The sequence below is a fragment of the Erpetoichthys calabaricus genome, chromosome 11, assembly GCF_900747795.2.
Source record: "Erpetoichthys calabaricus chromosome 11, fErpCal1.3, whole genome shotgun sequence".
Taxonomy (NCBI): domain Eukaryota; kingdom Metazoa; phylum Chordata; class Cladistia; order Polypteriformes; family Polypteridae; genus Erpetoichthys; species Erpetoichthys calabaricus.
This window is the reverse complement of record NC_041404.2, coordinates 127,665,058-127,687,274: the sequence shown is the minus strand read 5'-3', so window position 1 is coordinate 127,687,274 and position 22,217 is coordinate 127,665,058. Positions and strand designations below refer to the sequence as shown.

Genomic DNA, 22,217 nt, shown 5'->3' with positions numbered 1-22,217 from the left:
AAGGTTCATACTCAATATGAGAACAATCACAAAGACTAGAAAACGATAGTTTGCAGATCCATTTATATATAAAAATTGGCTCAGACCACCTTACTGCATAGTATTTAAAAAACACAACATTTTAACCTTCAAACTGGAATTTCAAGTGCTACATTTTACTCTCCTAGCTTCCCCAGGGAATGAATACCTTCAATGTGATGTTGCATGCAGCTATAACCATTATAACCTTTAGTGGCCCTTAGTTTATACATCAGGTTTTGACATTACGCAGTTCATTAGCATTCCTCAGAAATGTTGCTTAGAGAACGACATGATGACTGAATTGTAATGTATTTGGAGTGATAATGTGTAGATATACATTTTCATTAGTAGACATTCAGTACTAGATATTAGCATCTAGAATTGTAATAAAACAATCATTTTTAAATGAAATATTCAGACACTGGAATTGAATAAATGTAAACAATTAGCTGTCCCTATATTTCTGTGTTTATTTCTGTATAAAGCCTTTGTATGCATCTCTTTTTTCAATAAGCATTTCAGAAAATGTAAATAAGGGGTGGAAAGACTTTTTTTTTTTTTTTTTACAGAAGTAAAAAAGTAGATATTCTTTCTCAGCTGGAGTTCTTTTTTTGTATACAAATATATTGCAAATTATTTTTTAATACAGATGCATTTATTCAGCTCTTTAAATACATTATAAAAAGATCGAACTTTTTACAGTTAAGCCAAATTAAGGTATACCATCCTTTCAATTTTTATTTTTATAGTTCATAAGGAGTAACACCCTATCCCATTAGAGTCAGGTGTAAAGCAGGAAGTATCACTGGAGAGAATGTCATTCCATTATAGGACTTATTCTCACATTCAGTAAAACTAGCATTACCAATCAATATGACAAAATGTCTCTTGACTGTGGGAGGAAACAGATGTTCCCACTCCAAACTCCATGAAAAGGAAGTGATGAAGAATCAGAGTACATACAAAAGGTATCCCAACTACTGCAAGTATGGTACTTGAATTCAAGTGAGGTGAGAACATACAAAGCTTGACATTGAGATTATTTTCAGTCCGACAAGCTTGTTTTGATAGATAATACCAAAGCTGCACCAATATTTCAATAATTTTAAAGAGTTTTTTTTTTTTGACTCATTAACATTAGATGATCTGTTCCATATTCCTCTGACCCTTTCTTTGAAGAAGTTATTTCTCGATTATATCTTTAATTTCCACTTGTGCCCTCAAGTTCATTACTCAGTTTTTAACTGAAAGAATTCTGCAGTTTTTTATGTTATTGATTACTATGACAATTTGATATATATGGTATAAGTCCCCTCATTGCCATCTCTGTTCCGAACTATAAATGTTAAATTCTCCTTGCATGTCAAATAGGACTTGTCTTTTAGTACAGATGATTTTCCATGGATAGCTTTAGAACTATGCAATCATACTTTATAGTATGATTTCCAAAACTGTACATTGTACTCCAGCTTCCCTCTCACTAGAGCATAACATCCCTTAAATTTTATTAGTTTTTTTAATTGCTTTTGCACATTGCCTTTCTAATGTAACTGTTGTCACTGCTATCCTCACCACCACAGTTTTCAAATTAATTATGCTTTCATTTTGAAAACCATTTCATTACTGTTATTTTAATTTAAATGCTGAAAAAGCCTTTTGAAATGTATACTCTGTTGTAATAATATAATACAGTTTAGAAATAAAAATATTGTCAGCATCACTTGATACAAACACATTCTTTTTATAAAGTTGCACATTTCTTTATACTCCTAGATACTCATACATACCTTTCATGTATGGTACAGCACAATAGAGCTCCGATTAAAATCTACCTTGAGAAAAGTGTCTTATGTGGAGCACTTATTGCACTCCCCCTAAATAGTATAAATAGTCAATTTTTAATCACTCAGAATAAATTAATTCAAACTTAATTCTCAAAATACAAGTAAGCTGTATAGCACAGTAAAAATGAAAATTACAGAATAATTGCATCCAATTTTTGTGAACCCTCAAATAATGTGGAATTCAGAGTATTTTTTTCTCGGTTAATGAAATTTATTTTCTTATAGCACTCTCCTCTAAGTACAGGCTTACACAATTAAAAATACAGCGTCCAGCACTTGTTCTTTAAATTCCTATGAATGACTACTGTCCGAAAGTATTTCTTGTAAAATGTACTGTATAAAGGTGAACTTCAAAAAATGTTTTAACATTTATAAGTTGTTCTTTGTACTGTTTCTTTTATGAAATAAGAAAAAATTCTTTAAGTACTTATGTGAAAATACTGGTGACTGATTTTCTGACAGTGATGAGAGAGTGAAAGCTGAGTATGGTTCCTTAGTCTCCATGTTAATAGATGTCTGTTCATGCCAGTAATTGGTTTATGTTCAGGTTCCCTCTCAAGAGTATACATTCAAGTGTACATTTTGAATGTTATGTGAAAATGAGCCAGTGAATATCTGTTTAATGAATTTAATTATACAAATAATAGTCACACATTTAAAAATACTGCAATAAATTATTCCAAATATAATCACCTATTGATATAAATTACATGATAAAATGATATTGTAGAGCAGATAGTTAAACACTTCCAGTCCCACACCTGAGCCTGTTGAAGCTAGTACTTTCCATCAGTTTTGACCTACACTCTTTATTAAGATCTACAGTTGGAGCATGGGTGGATTAATTGTCTTGTTGATGGTAACCTAATGGATTGTATCTAAGCTCCTTGTGTACTAGACCACACACACACACTGCTTGCATCACTTTGTAATAGAAAGAAGTCACCAAGTTTGTCTTAAAGCAGGACTGTTATAGATATGTTTTCATTCCCATTAGCATTGTTAGCACTACTGTCTCAGAGTCCCTGAGTTCCTTTTTTCAAATCCCTGTCTGGTAAATGTCTATATGGAGTTTGCATGAGTCTTTTTGTTTGCACGAGTATTCTTTTGGTGCTGCAACATGCATATTATATGTTTTATGTTGATTTGTAACTTTAAATTTGTCTGGTATAACTAAGTGTGAGAGAATGTGCCAAACAATGGACTTGGCATTGGGTCCAGTGTTGTTTCCTGTACTACTGAGATAGGCTTCTATCAATAACACTATTTCATTTAAATGTGTAATTGGGTTGATATTTAACAGGAACATCTGTAAGCGATATGAGGTAATATTATTGTAAATATCCGTCTCTTGTTTAATTGTTTAAATGATGCAGTACACTGGATCAAAGCTAACATTTCTAAACACCGAATGGGAATTTTTATTTGCTTGCATTTCACATAAGTAGCACATTTGAATATGTCAAATACCATTTCAGTTCTTTTAAATTGTTTGATTAACTTTAATGTGATGTGTAAGTTATCAATAAAAAAATTAACATGTTTAACAGCAAAACCATTTGCACTGAATACATTTCAGGATGTCATTATACAAATATGTTTCAAATAAGATATTACCTATTTTCTATATTTAACAATCATATGTTCACATTATATTCAAATAAAAATTAAACATTTTCTCTTTGTAGTTTAAAAGCATTCTGTGATACCCAAAGATACTTTAAGGTAGATGGCTATAATTTTCTAGGCAATTGCACAAAAGATATCTGTGCTATGTTTATTATCTTATAAATTATATAGCTTGCCACCATGGTAAATTACATGCCTTCACTGAGGTGACACTACATTTATTTTTGGGCTCCCAGCTGTTTCAGCAAAGCACCATCTATTTTAGTTTCTAATAGTATAACAATCAATAGCTAACAAACACAGTTCTGCTTTTTGACAATTTTAGTAACTGCATTTGATAAAATTATATCTAATGGCCAAAGCTTGTACTGGCAGCCTTGTTTACAAGGCATGAAACATCCTTGAAAAAGAAGCCTGTTCATTGCCAGGGTCACATGCACCCCCCACCACTCATTCATACTGGGGTCATTTTAAAAGTTGGCAATTATCTGAATCACTTATCTAATCTAAATATGTATGGTAATGACGGAATAGACCCAGGGAGACACTAGATGAAAAGTCCATATATAGACAATGATTCAGACCCAGAATTCTGGGTGTGCTAGACATCAATAGTGAGAAAAAAATATTTTTTTGTAAAATATGCAAAAGACAAATCTCAACATTTTGCTGTGTGTTTTTTTTTTTCAGTTTAAACTAAAATTGTATCCTCTCATTCAGGAGTTGTTAGAAACTACCCAAACTCAAAAGGGTATATATTGACTAGTTGCTGTTATATTGCTAGGGTTAAAGAACATATTATATTGAAAGGTAGTTTGCAGAACAGTTTATTTTATAAATGATTTTAAGTTGCCTTAAACTAAGAATGAGTAATGACTTGTGTTTTTTTTTCCCCGTAGGTGCACCCTGAAAATGAAGACTGGACATGTTTTGAACAGTCGGCATCATTGGACATTAAGTCTTTTTTTGGTTTTGAAAATACTGTGGAAAAGATTGCAATGAAGCAGTACACCGCCAACATTAAGCGGGTGAATACTCTAAAAGTTTACAGAACAAACAGAATTTTGTTTTTGATAAATAGCTGGTGACTTTTTTTTTTTTTTTTTTTAATATACGGATATATAGAAAGATTTAGGACAACTAACCCCATCAATTGTAATAATACTTTATAAAAAATGCCCCACTGCAAATCAGAAAGGTTGTCAGACAAAGGTGATAGCCAAGAGTGCCCAGGTGTGTGATAACCTGTACAAGCTACAGTATTACAGAATTCAAAAGCAGACAGAAAATACAGCCTACTTGTTTTCATGCTAAAAAAAACCCCCAAAAGCAGTTCTTGTCAGTCCTTTGTATTGTGTATACTGTCACTTAGCTTAAAGTCTTAATTTCTGCAGACTGTTTTTATGGTAGGTATATCTACTCTCGAAAATGAGAATGTTTGCTGTTTAGATGGTGGGACCTATACATCATACTAATGTCAATGTGTGCTTGCTTACATGTGACAAAGTCTGCTTTTAAGGAAATTGTATTTGAATCAATATTTAATAAAAAAAAGAAAAGCATAATTTTGTACAAGGTGGACCAAATGTAGATAACATAGTGCAAACAATATTGCTGGCTTAATCAAACTCTGAAGAAACTCTGAAGAAAACAAAAGCGGATACTAATAAAAGTGACTGTAGCTCTGAATTTCTTATTTTGTGATGACTTAAGAACTTTCAGAATTAAGGACACTTAAGTTCACAGGTGACTTTCAGTGTTTTACCAGTATCAATAAACTTGTAAATGTTAAAAGTGATAGCGAGAGCTGACATTTCAGATTACTTATCTGTATGGCTGTTTTCAAAGCAGTTAACTTGCCATACAGAGCTTTCTTATTTTAATTTTATGCATTTTATATCACTAAGACAGTGTAATTCTTATAAATTCTTGCTATCTTATTTAATTGATAACACTGAATTCAATTAAAAGGTATTATAAGCAGCTATGTATTGATGTGACACAGAGAAAATCCATTAAAACTATACTACAGGACAGCAGTGAACTATAAAGAAAGTGCACACTTGGTTTTGATCATCTTTCAGGCTGAATATGACATCTGTAGCCATGTTTACTAATAACCGGCATTGCAGAATTCACAGCAGCCTATGGCTGAAATAGATAGATAGATACTGTAACATACAGTACATACATACATACTTTATTAATCCCCAAGGGGAAATTCACATACTCCCGCAGCAGCATACTGATAAAACAATATTAATTAAAGAGCAATAAAAACGCAGTGCAAGTTAAAAAAAAAAAAAAAAAAGTGTTCAGTCTTCCATAGTATGCTCATTGTGACATTAAACTATAATGAATTCAGATACAGTTCAGAAATAGACAGACATGTAACAGCTGAAGTTTAATGTATATAAATGTAAACTGTTACTTACAGGACATAAAAATATAGATATATTTGCACAAAGTGGGGAGGTGCTAACTGTAAAAGTACACCACATGAAAAATGTTTGGACAACCTAAAGAAATTTATAATGCCCACTTCTACAGGGGTGGTATACAGCACCCAAGTTGTGTGGATTATTTGTGAAGGAAGGTTTTGCTTAAGACATAAAATTACTTGTGAGGTTTTGATCACAAAAAAGACAAAATAATCAAGAAAAAGTCCAACAATATGACCAATTCATCTCTGGATGAATAAGCTGAAGGTCAACTAGTCACCAAATATGTATTTTTCCATTATATCGAGAAGAGCTAATAAAGGACTATTCCTACCCTTGGCCACAATACACTGGTTGTGAAGAAATGCAGCATTTTAGTGTGAAAAATAAAACAAATGTGGATAAATATTATTTGGATTGTTAGACAGTTACACTAATATTATTGTCCATTTTCCTTAATGATTTAATAATTATTGATAATTATTAATCATTTTAATTGATCACATCAGTGCAGTGTTCTTTGTTGCTAGACAAAGTGCTTTGCCTTTGCTTAAATTTTAAAAGGAATGCATCAAAAATAAAAGAATACTTAAAAAATAAAGGATAATTAAAAAAAGAATATTTCAGGAACTTAATTAATTGCAACTTAATATAAAAACATTACCAAACTTACAACAGGATATGTTTTTGCTTTGCCTTCACTGTCTCAACTCATGAGACTTCCTTACTCCTCAGAAATCTGCTACAGTTAGCCAAGTTCAGAAAGAGAAACAGATTTTTCCAAGAAAAATACATTTTCTGGTCTGCTTGGGTGAAGAAGATATAATATTTTTTCAAGTGATATATGTGAATGAATTTCTGAAGCTTATTTGGTAATGTGTACTGGGATGTTTGGCTGTTTTAGGCAAAATGTAATGTGACTAATTCTTATCTTACATTAATATTTTTTATTCCTCAAAACATAAACTTTCTTGTATTGTAGCAGTTGAATTTGGTAGTAGACCCTGTACAGCTGCCATTTGCTGCAGTTGTTAATAATTATTAGGATAATTGACTTTGTAATGAAAAGTTACCTTACAGCTACAGATTTCTCTGATTCAAAAGTATGATTCAAAAGATGGGTGGATGGCTGGTTATAACCAGAAACTGTCTGCACATAAACACAAACTGTGTGTCTGCAAATGACATACAAATGCCATTGTCTAGTACAAAAACACAGCTGCATGGTTATATGACTTTCACTGGCCAGCAATCCAAGAACAGCTTACCATTTCCTGCATACATGACAACTAGACAAGCCTTCACTCAGTGTAGTTCTGAATTATTTAAGTCACATAACATCTGTTCTGTCTACTTTGTAGATCCTGATTTGCTTCACTGTTGATGTTTTTCACCATGGTTCATTCTAATAAACTCTTAAGGAAACAAATTAATTATAATAAAAATTGGTTGAATACTCTAATTGCCAATTGTTCCAAGTATGAGTATAATATTCATTTGTTCCCTCAATGATAAAAGGATCTCCAATGGAATGAATAAGCCTATCTCAGAAACACTGGGCACAAGCCAGGAAGCAACACTTCCAAACACTTTGTAGGATTTGCAGTAACTCCCCTTTTGACTTTAGCTGTTTTTTGTTCTTTATCATGCCCAAGTGATCCCACACAGCTTCAGTTTGAAGTGGCTAATATAATACAGCTAGTTTTGCATTTGCAGGCTTCTACTCCAAGTCATCGTCACCACCACTTCATCCAAGTAATGTCTGCTTAGGGTTATAATTACTATGATTTATATTTGTTTTAAGTAAATTGCTCATCACTTGGAGATCTTGTTATTAAATTGTATATCTGAATATTGACTTTGGGGCCATAGAACTCAATTTTGGCATCAGCTTTTGGATTAAATATAATTTTGTAATGGTTTTATACTTTTTGCATCTTTTTCTGAACTTATCTTTGTTTTCCTGGGTAGTGCCATTTTGAGCATTAATTGTTATGATGCTGCTCTGCACTATGTTGATGTTATCACCATGATGGGATGAAAGGTGGCCATCCGAGTTTACAAATAAATCAAAAGAATTATCTGCATGGTAGTATTTATTATTACTGTTACAGACCCTTTTTTTTTGGCTACGATTTCGATTTTTTTGGTTGAGCAATTTGGTTTATACAAAAGATAGAACACATTCTCAGTATAGTCTTTTTCTCTTTCTCCTTTTGGTCACATCCATTATCTCTAGTTTGCCCTTCTTCTTTTGGCAAACATGAGTTATACTGAAAGGTGTTTTTACTGGTAAATAATTTCAGTGAAGACACAGCATGATGAATCAAAATATGTTTATCTTTCTCAGCTGTTATCATTCCATTGATTTTTTGACTAGATCCCTTGCACAGCTGGTGAAATGAACCCCCAGATTATGACAGAGCTGCCATCATACCACACTTAAGAAATTCTTCCATAAGATGTTCAGCTACTTTATGCTCCATGTTTTATAATCTTTGGCAATCTCTCCCTTTATGTTTGCTTATTTTACAAGAGACCATTTATCTTTAGGCTTTACTGCCTGGTTGAAAAGTGTATTTTTGTTGCAGATGCTGAGAAAAACACTTCATTGGATTCCTTTCTGTCCATTAAAAAAGAAACCTTTAAATAATACTCATCAGATTCACACAGCTTTATGCATCTTCGACTTGCCAAATTTCTTCAATTTTCTTTTTGACAGCTTGAGCACCATATCTTGAAAATCATGGCTAGTATGCCATTCCGAGTATATCACCTTGTTGATACAATATCTGTCAATCTGTTAACTTAGCCATTTCTAAACCCCCTCTTTAAGGAACCCCAGCATCTGTGGTTACCATCCAGAATGCTTTGTTAAAATGTACTACTGGCACACCCGGTTTAGATAATTGTCATCTCATTCATTTAAATAAAGTGTGTTGTCCTTGGAACTTAACAAATCCATGGAATGGCTGGGATACCTCTGGGAAAAGTTTGGGAAACCAACCAGTGTTGTTTAATCCATGTTACAAGATATAAAAAGGTTTTTGGAAAACAAAAAAAATTTTGTTACTTTGAATTGTCAAAATGTTAATGTAGCATAAATAAAAATACAATTAGTGTTTTCATAAGAAAAATCAACACTGTACATAGTTAGGATTCTTGTTGGCTATTTGCCTTTAGTAGCTCCACAAGGAAAGATTCATATTAGTAGCCATTTTGAAGACTTGACAAACCAATGCATAAATCAAAGTTTTGTACAGATGGAGTTTTGTATGAACTGCTAAAAGACTCAACTTACTTTTCATAAAGAATAAAGAAAAACTAGATTTCGTCATCTTAAATGGACTGAAAAGTGACACTGAAGCCAAAATTGTTCTGCAGCTCTTCCCCACTAAAGAACTGTACAAATAGACATGTTCAGATTTTTATAGTCAAATTAAAGGTTCTGATTTCTGTGGTTTTAAGATGTCATTCAAATCTTTTTTTTGAATACTGTACTCTGAATGTACTTCAGAGAAATAGAAAAGTATTTGTCGAGTAAACCACTGAGTCTGAAATGTAGATATAAGACACTATGAAGCATAAACAGGTTGTATGCATTAAATAAATACTTGCGCCATTTTTGGATGTGTATATGTTGTGAAAGAGTTTACAAAAGTTTACCAAAACACCCGCATACCATGCATGTATCTGTACTGTATGCACTGTTTGTAAGGAAATAAATTGAATTATAACAGTTTTTTGAACATAATTACTATTTCTTTGTTTATATTCAGGGTAAAGAAGTAATTGAATATTATCTGAACGAGTTGATTGCAGAGGGCATTACACATATTCCTCGATGGAGCCCCCCAGAGAAGAAAGTTGTGGAAAAACCAATAGTTCATCCTGTCCTGTCCTTTCTGACTTCAGCACCAGAGTCTCATATGGAGTTAGAAGACGTTGTGCATAGTGGTGCCAAAGAAACAAACAGTAACCTCTGTAGTTCTTCTGAGCCTACAACGCCAGATGGTGAGCACTTATATTAGCATGACTTCTAGACATTCCTAAAGCAAACTCATTGGAATGATCTATAGAATTCTCTTTTTGGACTTGGCATCAATTAGCTAAAAATAAAAACATAAATAAGGACAACAATTTCAATTACTATTCCTTAAATTCAAAAACTTCATATGAAATATAAAAGTGGCCTTTTTTTCCACTTTATAATTTTTGCTTATTTCATGGAATAGTATACAGTCATATCACATACATTTAGGAACATGTTTTGCATGCATTTATGTATAGCTGATTTTCACAATTACATAATGCTGGCATATACTGTAGGTAGGAGGTAACAGTTGCTGCTGTCAGTCCCTTTGGTAATTTCAGCTGTCTTGCACAGATGCATTAGATGTCCATTTGCATCATCAAACTTTGTTGTTCTTGATATACCCTTTAAGCTGACTGACATTATTGAAATGACAAACAAATATGCATCAATGACAGACAAAGTTGCATATGAATTAGTGCACAGTTTGTACACTCGGAACAATCGTAAAGTGGTCAGGAAATCCAAATAATAGAAAGTAGTCATACATATATTATGTAAAGGAAAAGAGGTTCAATTAACAGCTAGTTGTGTATGCAATGTATTATTCAAATAATTTTAAACAAATAGCAAGTTGCTTATGTGCAAAGTACATTGTGTTTTCAGCTGTTGTAATGTTTATAAGCAGAACATTACAATTTCAAAGTTAACAGCAGTGCCCTGTAGTGGCACTCCCTAAAGGCTTTATTTAAACTCACCTCCTGCTAGTATTGTGCAGCTAAGGAACACGTTTTTGTGTGATGTTTAACTTTTTGTTACTGAGAGCTTCAATATAGCTACATAATGGCTTTGTTAATGTTTCTGCATTGCATAAGCTTAATATTCAGTGAGGTAGCCTGAAGACATGCATGGAAAAAATAGACACCTGTTGTAAAATTGTTATATGCAAGGTCAATAAATAACATAACCGTAGTTTTTCAAGTATATTATTTGCAATAAATATGGTGTAAAAACTGTGGTTATTTTAACATAAACATAACAACCATGATTTTCTGTTAATTTATGAATGGTTAATATGCATGTGATGCTAGAATTGTTTGAATAATAATCATGGTGGAATACATTTTTGTTATCATGATTTTAATTAAATAAAGCTGTACTGCCTTGTATTAAATACTTTTTACATAGAGCAGATTTTTTTGGAATACTGTATATATAAAACACATGTGTTAGAAAATTCAGATTATGTAAAATAACTTCCAAACAGGGAATAAGCCGATATTAAATTAGGAACACACTAAAAATTGATTGCTTTAATTCTATGAACATTCATTTGAACCAATGAATTGTAAGTATATGTACCTGCACATAAATGTGATTTATGCAGTGGCAGTTTCAGAATCCTGTCTCAGTTCTATATCTAGAATGGAAATAATTACGATATAAATAGACAGATACTATTTAGAAAAGACATGCATATTTGAAAAGTTAGAAGTTGTGGACATAATACTTGACTTTAAATGTGTCTGCTTTAAAAAAATGTAAACCAAAGTTTAATGAGGAAATTTAGGTATGACTAGAAAACAGCATGAACAGAGGTGTAAGACACCCTTCCCCACCATAAAAAAGTAACAAAATAGCTTTTTTGGTTTATATAGTCATTATTTTCATGTGTCTAAAAAGTTGATGAAATTGTTACGTTTTCATACTAATCAATATGCAACTTTCTGATAAGATAAGAAGCTTGTTAACAAGGGGGCTATTATAGTAACGGTGGCTTTAATTACCCTAATATTTCCCAGACTGGGAGACCTCACCCCCCCCACCCAATAGTGTAAAGTGCATCAGTATACAAGCAGTTAGGATTGAGCAGTAATATAATATTACATCATAAATATTTCATAATGTTTTGATAGTCTATTGCTTTTACAAAAACTGTTATAATTTTAGCAAAATCACGCTTTAAGGAGATCCTACAAACTCTAAATTAGCCAAAATGGGCACATTGAAAATTTTCAAGGAGAACTGGAATAGATTCAAAAGTATATTACAGTTAATGTAGGACAATGATATTTAGAAGTTTTAAGAAATTTATGAAAACTCTGCAAATCAGGGAATTTGTGGGACTTACCTTACTTATCACTTTGTTTATAAGCTTATTTTTTAACAGTGTCTTACTTCTATTTTACTTATTCTAAATATCGAGGAGCTACCTCTCAGTGTTAATAAACCTGCGGACAAGAAGTGTCAATCTTTCCACACTAGGTGCCCTAATATTTACTTAAATCACTCAAGATATAAAGACAGAAGTATAGAAATGTAAAAGCAATATGTTATTTATAAACATATAATATTACCAAGTAGAAGATTTATTAGCAAATAAAATAGAAAAAGCTTATTAAAAATTTCCAGTGTCAGGAGTGGATGTTGTCCTGGGAAACTTTTGTTTTAGCAGACGGTATCATCCATAGGTTACGTTTTTTGATGTCCAGGTCAGATGGTATCATGTCTCGATCTCTGATGCTGCTTCGTATGACATTCCACTTTCTTTGCCCCCATTTTTCTTGGTCCCTCAGATGAGCCATATTAATGTTAACATTTCACATAGAGGTGTGGGACTTGTGACACTGCACACATCTGGTAGGCTGGCTATTCTTATGATGGATGACTCTTCTCAAAGTTTGTAGTTTAAAAAAACTGAAGATTTTCCACTCTAGGACATTACTGAATAACTATTAATGGTTCAATGAACAAACATAACATTTACTAAATACCAATTAATTTTTAAACTAACATTCTTTTAACAGTTTTTTTGTTTTAAAACTGAAATTTATTGTTGTATTCTTTGCTTAACATGCTCTTAAGCCCACATTTTTATTTTTATATTACTATTTTAATAGATAAGCTGGATGCTGATTACATTGAACGATATCTGGGTCAGCTAACACCAATGCAAGAAAGCTGTTTAATTCAGCTGAGACAGTGGTTACAAGAAACGCATAAAGGAAAGGTATAGTTACTTGATTTGCTTTTCAACAATTTCTAGGAACTGAACTGGAGTTGTTTAAATATTAAACAACCTTACATACATATTGAACGTGGTGCACAATGCAGTCAGTGGACAATTTTAAATTTTAGCTTAATGCACTTTATTCTATATTACTTAAGCATTATATTAAGTCAGTTATTTATTAGTGCCTAACAAAAAATAAAGATTCCTACATCCAACTATGTATATAATATTTTACAAAACATTTTTAATGTTGTCAGTAGAAACAATGAAAAAACGTTTCTATTTAGCAGTTCTTAGGATCGTGTCTCTTAAAGTAGTTTGTACCTTTTTTTTAAACTTACCCTAATGAAAATAATTTAAAATAATATAGACGTAGTTATATATATATAGGCTTAACCGTGTGAAAATAATTTTCTTTTTCTGTAGTCAGAAGCTGGTGAATGGAAAGCAGAAAAGGTAAAATGTAATGCATGCTGGGTGAAAAGTGTGGATAACCTAACAGACCAGGATATCAAATTCCAATTAAATATATATGTACTTATAATGTTTAGCTGTTTTAGTGAACCAGTTTGTTCTTTGTGCATGGAGCTGCTGTTAGGGTTTAGTTGTCATGGTACTGGGGGTATAGCTAATTTTGCAATTTTAATGCATTTTTTAATTCATGGTGGGTTTAATTTAACAGCTACACTGTTATTTTTTAATATTTGTAGTCCTTTTATAAGCGTTTCAACTGGCACTGCAAAAAAGCAAGTTAAAGCAATGCTTATGGCTTTCCAGTATATTTATATTTATATTTATATAATGTAACACATAATTCAACAACCGCTCTCACTTTAGGTTATACATTAAAAGCTCTCTTTAAAATTGGAGATGTTTGTTTCCCAAAGGTACATTTATATGTAGGAACTGTTTTATAAACTAACAACATACAAATATGTCCCCTGCTGCTGTTTGGGCTCTCATACAATATTGTGATCTGGCATCAAAAATATTAAATTAGCACATTCTCAAAAAGGGAAATTCTTTTTAAGTAAATCACAAGGTAATATTTTTATATCCTTTCCTTTTTCCCCATTGACTACAGAATTGTCAATGAAAACTTTTGATTAAAAAAGATTTGCTATGAATTTGTCTATCCATTTTTTGTGTAATTTTTCAGTTATCTACATTTACTGCTATCATGTCTTTGTATGGTTATGGGAAGCCTTTGGAAGCGTTAGAATTTAGTTTATAAAATAGTATAATAGGATGTCAGATTGCTTAAGATAAGAAAATAAGAGGTGGTTGTGCTGCCTAATTTTGACAGTACACTAGCTTGAGACCCTATTTCAGTAAACACTTTCTAAAACTGTTTAAGTTTACATTTTTAACAGTGATTCCTTGTTTATTTCAACCATTGTTTGCACTCCACTATTTTAATTTTACACAAATAACAGAAATGTAATTTATGTTTTAATTTAGTTAATTTGCATGTATGGTAAGGGCACAGAAAAGCCTATGCACACCCTTCCATCAGCCAATGTGAATCACATAATGTGTATATATAAATTTTACTAATATTTACTAATATTTTACATATATATTTTACTAATTATGTCTATTATTTTACACTGCTGGTCATTTTACCTTCTGAAGATCTAATATAATTCCTCCATTGTTCATTTATTACTTCCACTGCATGTTGCGTAATGCCACTGTATTTACTGAAGACACCTCACTCAAAAGCGATCTTTGTGTTGTTCGATGTTGTCACTCTGCTTACGAAGAAGGTGCCAGCTGAAAACTGCATGAGCTGAAATATTTTTTATTTGATTTAATCTCTCCAATTTGACACTATTTGTGTAGGTGTCAGTTTCCTTTAGTTGTTTTCCGATATATTGTTTTTTTATTATTTTCTGGTAGGGCAGCACACACAGCATAATTATGGAGAGCTACTGTATGATCTAAGAGCAAATTAAACACACACATGATGTTGGCTGTCACTTCCCATAAGTGGGAACGTGAAAGAGGGTGCATATTATCATAGACATCTTTATTCAAATAATTTTCTCTTTACAGTCTTTCATAAGTAAATATTTAAATTTACCTGGCTTCCATTTGTTTACATGTCAGCTGGAAATTATCTAATGTTGGTACTCAGATGTATCAAAAATAACCATGTAAATGCCTAGTAAACATTTTCAACTTCTCTGGGTATATACATTTCTCAGATTTAGGCAGTACAAAATTTGATTATAAATTTAGTCTGGGAAATTTCTCCTGGCATTAATGCAGTACAAAGGTTTCCATTCTCTTGTGCATCCAAGTGACTGACTTACCTCTTTTTACTCTTTTATTTTTTTAATGTTAAATTATTTCCTTCCATTGATCAGCTGTCAGGTCTCCCTTTTCTAGGCTCAGTACAGTCTTTTTGATCATTTATGTAGATTATCAAAAAAAGATTGCATTTCCATTACAGACAAACACGACTACAGTCTGCCATGCAGCTGTATGTAAAATCCCTGCAGGAATAGGAAAAAATAAGCATTAGTCATATCAATTTCATTTATTTATTTTACCTGACCTTACATTTTATTTTGTAAAAATATACTACTGTTCAAAAGTTTTGGATCTTCCAGAAATTGGTTTTCATAGAAATTGATATAATTTTATTATCAGATAACATTACATTGATTTAAAATATATCAAAGACATTACTAGTGTTTATAATAGCTATTACTGCTTCAAATGGCTGATTTAAATGTATTGTTGAAATATGACTGCAAAGCCCTTTACTGAGTATCAGTGCCTTCAGTGACCTAATGGTAACTCAATTAGCTTATACTTAATTACTCATGACACTGGTATTTGGAGTCTGTTTAAAAAAGAAGCCAACTAGGGACCAGTACAACATTTGTTTCTCAAACTGATGTCCTTCTCCTCTCATGTAGTTGCCTATCTATGCCCCCTGCCCCCTTTCTATATTGGCTAAATCCAGTTTGTCCTCTTCTCTCAGTAGCAGACACCTTTGTATGAAATTACCAGTTTCTTGGATATTGGTTACATGGAATAGCATTTATTCTGCAAAAACACAATAGACTGAGGTATTTCATGAGAAAGCTATTTCACTTTGTTCACGTTTGAATCCAGAACTTTAGGAATATCAGTACTTTGCAACACAAGTGAACAGAGTAATAGGTTTCACCTGTGCTAATGCAAATACAAAGGTTTCTCTAATACCCAATCAGCTTTTAAACATGACTAATTAATGACACTGATGGAAGGAATTGCAGCTAAAAATGGGGCTTTGTAGCCATATGGGAATAATAAATAAAAAATCAGTCATTTCAAGCAGCAATAGCCATTTTAAACTCCAGTAATGGCTTATCTATACTTTTAAATCAATTTAATGGTATCTTGATAAAAAAGCTTAGCAATTTCAATCAAAAACATTAAAATTTCTGGGTGAAATTAAACTTAAACTTCTGAACCGTAGCATATACAATCAATATGTAATGCAACAGCATAAAATAACGGATGTCAAATACTCTTTTTATTGTAGTTAAGTACTTTACAGGATTTGCTTTTGTCATATTAGACTAAAATTTAAATCAACAACATATGTTTGAATACATTCTGGGAGAAATATTTTGCTTCACTCTCTCTCATTGTCCATGCCCATTATATTATACCTCTGCCTGCAGTTACATGCTCTGCATTTTGAACTATATCATCATTTGTAAGTAAATTCTTAATAAACATTTGATATGTAATTGTATTTAACAATTCCAAAGAAAACATTCTTGAAAAAAATATTCTTGTTATGATTATTGTTGATCTGTGATTTTTAACATGTACAGATGTAGTGTCAGCAGATTTTAGGGTGACAAATGTAGAGTTGGGTTACATTAGCCGACTGCTGCATAAGATTTCATACTGCTCTAACCTTGAACAGAAGATGGACACTTCAAGTATACAGTATTCAGTTTTTGTTCCTTTTCTTGTGTAAATGCAGCCAGTTTAGAGCAAAGGTAATGGAAGGGATTTATTCAATTTAATTTCATCAATGTGAAATAAAAGCACCATATTTTCTTTTAAATTTGGTAAATACATAATAATTTAAGCAGAATTTTCTATTACTCCAATGGGGCTTAACAGCACGGTAGGGGAGACACAAAAGTACCTCAGTCCAATATTTTGTGACAGAATATTCTCTTAACTAATTTCATGAGCAATTACTAATTAGCTTCTACTCTAGTTAGTAATAATACTTCAACTAAAGTTACTTTTATCTTAAGTGATATTATTCCAGTATGTTGCAGCACTTGTAAGTGGAAATACCTTCTAATAATGATCAGAAATTTAATATTTCAATATTTGAGGAAAACCAGATTTACAGAATTGCAATATTACACAAATAACCTGAATAAAGTTATGCCCATCATGAAAAAACAGCTTTATAGCTTACACATATGTGTGTATATATATACATATATATACATATATATTTTCTTTGGTTCTGAAATGTAGTTGCATGAACAGGCACATTTGAAGTTTGCCACATGTTGAAAACTAAAAAATAGTTGGCAACATGAGCAATTATATCCATTCATTCATAAAGGCTAATTTAATATGTTTGGTATGTTTTGTTTCTCTTAACAATGTTGTTTCAGCTCTTCAGATATTTATTCTCTTGCTTTCACAGATTCCCAAAGATGAGCACATTCTAAGGTTTCTAAAGGCTCGTGATTTTAATATTGATAAAGCAAGAGAGATGTTATGTCAGTCGTTAACCTGGCGTAAGCAGTATCAAGTAGACTACATCCTTGAAACGTGGAGACCACCTGCATTCCTAGAAGAATATTATGCAGGAGGGTGGCACTTTCAAGACAGAGACAGACGCCCGCTATACATTTTGCGTCTTGGTCAGATGGACACCAAAGGTTTAGTGAAAGCTTTGGGTGAAGAAGCACTTCTGAGACATGTATGTATCTGAAAAAGGGTTTTATCTGTATCTTATGAAATGTGTCCATGGCTCTTTAGGGTGATTGATGTTCAAATATAGTTTATGCACAGATGGCTAGCTGGGCGCTGCCTCTTGAAGCAGATGTTACTTATGAAAACAAAGAAAGCTGACCATTTTTGTTCATTCTGTGCATTTAGAGTAAACATCACAGACTAGACTGTGCTGATGTTTTCAAAACTACGTCTGTAGGTCAGTAACAGACCTCTGTAAACCTGTAGTAGAAAATACATGTCCTGAAGATGACTGAATGAATAGACAGATGGATATATTGTTATAATAAAAATTGATGTACAACAGAGATTTTGTCCTTACTAAATAATAGTGTTTTGGTAAAATTTAGAAAAAAAAAAAAATAATAATTATTTGTGTGTATAAATTTTATTTTTGTACTGTTTGCCAATTGAATGGGAGATACATGATCAAAAGGTAGCAAGTGAGAAGAAAATGAGATCAATAAAGATCCTCAGTTTAAATGTTTATTAATAATTAGTGCAATATGTGAATTTTCGAGTTAAACATTTTTCCATGAACTGGATTAAAGCATTCAAATCTTTAGCTTGCTTTAATCAGCCTTAGCAGATCAGTTAAACCAAGATTCATGATTTGATCATGTACATTTTGACATTATGCAACTTATGCATTTATGTATTAATCATTATTTAGCAAGTGCTTTTATCTAGTGTGACTTACAAATTGTTTGGTTTATGTATTGATATGTGCACGTTCAGTCTCTTTGCCCTGTCAAAAAAGTTACAATTTTAGAATCATGCAGGTATTTGGGTGACACAGTGGCGCAGTGGGTAGTGCTGCTGCCTCGAAGGTAGGAGACCCGAGTTCGCTTCCTACATAACTCCCTGCGTGGAGTTTGCATGTTCTCCCCGTGTCTGCGTGGGTTTCCTCCAGGTACTCCGGTTTCCTCCCACAGTCCAAAGACATGCAGGTTAGGTGCATTGGCGATTCTAAATTGGTCCTAGTGTGTGCTTTGTGTGTGTGTGTGTCTGTGTGTGTCCCCTGCAGTGGGCTGGCGCCCTGCCTGGGGTTTGTTTCCTGCTTTGTGCCCTGTGTTGGCTGGTATTGGCTCCAGCAGACCCCCATGACCCTGTAGTTAGGATATAGCGGGTTGGATAATGAATGGATGAATGCAGGTATTTGTAGTAATCAACTACAATTTTTGTATTTTTTGATGAATCTTAATGAAGTATAAAAAAAATCATAAATCTAATTAAACTCTTTTTTTTTTTGAAGGTTTTATCAATTAACGAAGAAGGGCAGAAACGATGTGAAGAAAACACAAAAATCTTTGGACGGCCAATTACGTAAGTACTAATATTTCAACAAGCAGTACATGCTAATGGCAATAACTGCTCTTGAGGCTACTTTAAAATCATTCAAAGAAAGAAAAAGACAAATTGTTACATGATAAATTGCTTTTAGCTATATTCTAGGCATTTACAGTCCCTTAGCTATGTGTTACAGGCAGTACAGACTAAAGGCTGAGACAGTAAAGAACAGGTTCAGAGGACCTCTTCTTATAGCTAACTTTCTATGCAGACTTGGGACAAGTTGTTTAACTTGCAGTGCTCAAACTGGAGGACTGTACTTTTCTTCGAACCCAACAACACATATAGTCACATCAACTCGGAGAAGCCCATTTAAGGTTGCCAATTTGACTAACATAAACGCCTTATGAATATGGCAGGGAAGTAGAGGAAAACCCACACAGTCTTGAGGATAACAAGCAAACTCCATGTTGATACTGACAGAGCTGGATTTGAATCGGTATGCCTCTGTGCTGCTCTGCTATGAAGAAGTGACAAATGTTGAAAATGTTTTGTATTCAGATGCACTGCTATCTCCATGTTTTAATGTTCTAGTATTGGTTTACCTCCACTCACACAGGTCATGGACATGTCTCGTGGACTTGGAGGGACTGAACATGAGGCATCTTTGGAGACCTGGTGTTAAGGCTTTGCTTCGAATAATAGAGGTGGTGGAAGCCAATTACCCAGAGACTTTGGGAAGACTACTGATTGTGAGGGCACCCAGAGTGTTCCCTGTGCTTTGGACTCTTGTAAGTGATAAGTGGGAGAAACTTTTATTTATTTATTTTATTTACTTGATCCTCACTATTATATAGAAAGAAGCTATAGAGCAGCAATACTCAAAAGATACTCAATACTCAAATCCAACCCGTGAGTAAAATTTAACTGACCTGTTAACTAATTTCATATTATTTGACATAAACAGAAAATGGTATTGAATCTTTATTGAAAATCACCTTCAGGATATTTAGTAACCACTGCTGAAGTGGACATTAAAAAGCAAAGCTGCAAAACAGCATAACTCTCCCAGTATGGGCATTAAATGTAAATTTCGACAGCTTTGAGATTTCAAAAATCTGCTCATTATTAATACCAAGACAACCCTGCATATGATCAACTCAGCCAGATTCCAGTTAGAGGTGACAAATCTATAGCTCATGACATCTTAAAAATGACATTTGGAAAGATTTGCCTTTTTTCATTCACAATGTTTGTATCAACCTACCTATGCAAATTGGGCTTTTCTACAATCAACATGATCAAAAGCAGTCAGCGTACCTACTGATGTAGTGCCTGCCTATTGCTCTGACATTGCAGACTCCCCCTCAGGGATTAATACAGTATACCAAATACCAAATCTGCATTCTGGTCATTTTTCCCACTAGACTGCTACTTTGGCAGATATAGTGTTTAACCATTTTAGCATCTATTCACAGTTTACGTTTAACTGATTTATTGCATGCTAGGATATAATAACCTCATATCTGTTCTCCTTTGATTTTTAAGGTATGCTTGATCTTTGGAACTGATAAGGAGAGCAAAAAGCACACTTGCAAATAGATGCAGAAATATTTTTTATTTTGATCTTACATTTTAGTTTAGGTGAAAATGACTGCAAAATTAAATATTGATGAGAATTTTTGATTCTTTTTTAAATCTAACAAGTCCTGATACTAAAATACAACTCATTCAAGTGAAAACAATATAGCAAGCACAATAACCTGTTCCAGAGATACTCCACAAAGATATTTTTTTCCTCCATTATTTCATTTTCATTTAACTTATATATAGTTTATAGTATTATAGTCAGTACTGTTGTGCAACTCTAATTCAGTTGTCTATGGTCCATTATTTAGTATGAAAAGACAATACCTGAAAAAATGCATGACTTGTCAAAACTACACAAATATACATTTTATCCTGCCAGTAATCCACAAATAAGGTTGATTGAAAGAAACGGAACAATCTCCCAAAAGCAAACACAACATAGTAGGCTGTGATTACATTTTTTAAAAAGTACTACAAACCTGTGGCCCACCAGAGCTTTCTGTTTATTTTAAGTAGCCAAGCTTCTTATCAACATGAGTATCCCTGGTATATAAAATGGTTGCTAATTGGGGGAAAAAAAAGTTGAAGAATTAACTTCTTGTTGCATCATATTTGATTCATAAACTATTTATGTGGTGCAAAGAATAAGTAAAGGCCAAAGAAAGACATAATCAGCACACTGCAGACATGGCGACTTCATTGAGGACTTCAGATTTTATTTATGCTGTACATGTTTTTCTGCCTAGGTTAGTCCATTTATCAATGAAAATACAAGACAGAAGTTTCTCATCTATAGTGGAAACAATTACCAAGGAGCTGGAGGGCTCATAGACTACATTGATAAAGAAATTATTCCAGACTTTCTGGGAGGAGATTGTATGGTAAGCTTGTTCACAGATGTATTTCTGTAAATTGATAAGTACTTATACTGTAAATGCCTACTCTGTGTCTTGATTCTCACATGTAACCTCAAAAACTATTGGGATGAGCCGCATCAAGTTTGATTTCCTTTAGATGTCCCCACTTTACACAACTGCTGGAGCTCATTGATAACAAAATACATGATAAGACGATCCATGGCTGTGTCAGTTAAAATTAGTCTTAACAGTTTTTATTTTAGCTTGTTTGTAGAAGACCTCTATTGTCAAAATATATTTAAACTTTAAGAATATCAATAAAATGTTTGAATATAAATCTAAATTTGTTTTAGATAAATTATTAATCCCAAGAGGAAATTTAGATGCATGCAGAAACATAACTGGCTGATTAATTGTATTATTTGTCCTGTAACTCAATCAATGTATTTTGTGCATAATTTGCAAAATTAACCTTAGACTATATGCATTTAGTTTGGGACATCA

At 32.7% G+C, this 22,217-nt stretch overlaps 1 protein-coding gene across 2 annotated transcripts in view; it reads left to right on the top strand.

Moving 5' to 3' along the window:
• Nucleotides 1-22,217, top strand: part of LOC114660899 (SEC14-like protein 5) — a 94,665-nt gene that overhangs the window by 52,910 nt on the left and 19,538 nt on the right. Inside the window, exons 2-9 of one of the 2 annotated variants that reach the window (XM_028813885.2) lie at nucleotides 4,394-4,522; nucleotides 9,715-9,949; nucleotides 12,869-12,978; nucleotides 13,408-13,437; nucleotides 17,666-17,944; nucleotides 19,232-19,302; nucleotides 19,886-20,057; nucleotides 21,603-21,737. In XM_028813885.2, the coding sequence (XP_028669718.2) occupies nucleotides 4,493-4,522; nucleotides 9,715-9,949; nucleotides 12,869-12,978; nucleotides 13,408-13,437; nucleotides 17,666-17,944; nucleotides 19,232-19,302; nucleotides 19,886-20,057; nucleotides 21,603-21,737 (1,062 nt within the window). In that variant the 5' untranslated portion in view covers nucleotides 4,394-4,492. The remainder of the gene's footprint in view (nucleotides 1-4,393; nucleotides 4,523-9,714; nucleotides 9,950-12,868; nucleotides 12,979-13,407; nucleotides 13,438-17,665; nucleotides 17,945-19,231; nucleotides 19,303-19,885; nucleotides 20,058-21,602; nucleotides 21,738-22,217) is intronic. The other variant, XM_051933615.1, reaches the window with a different exon arrangement.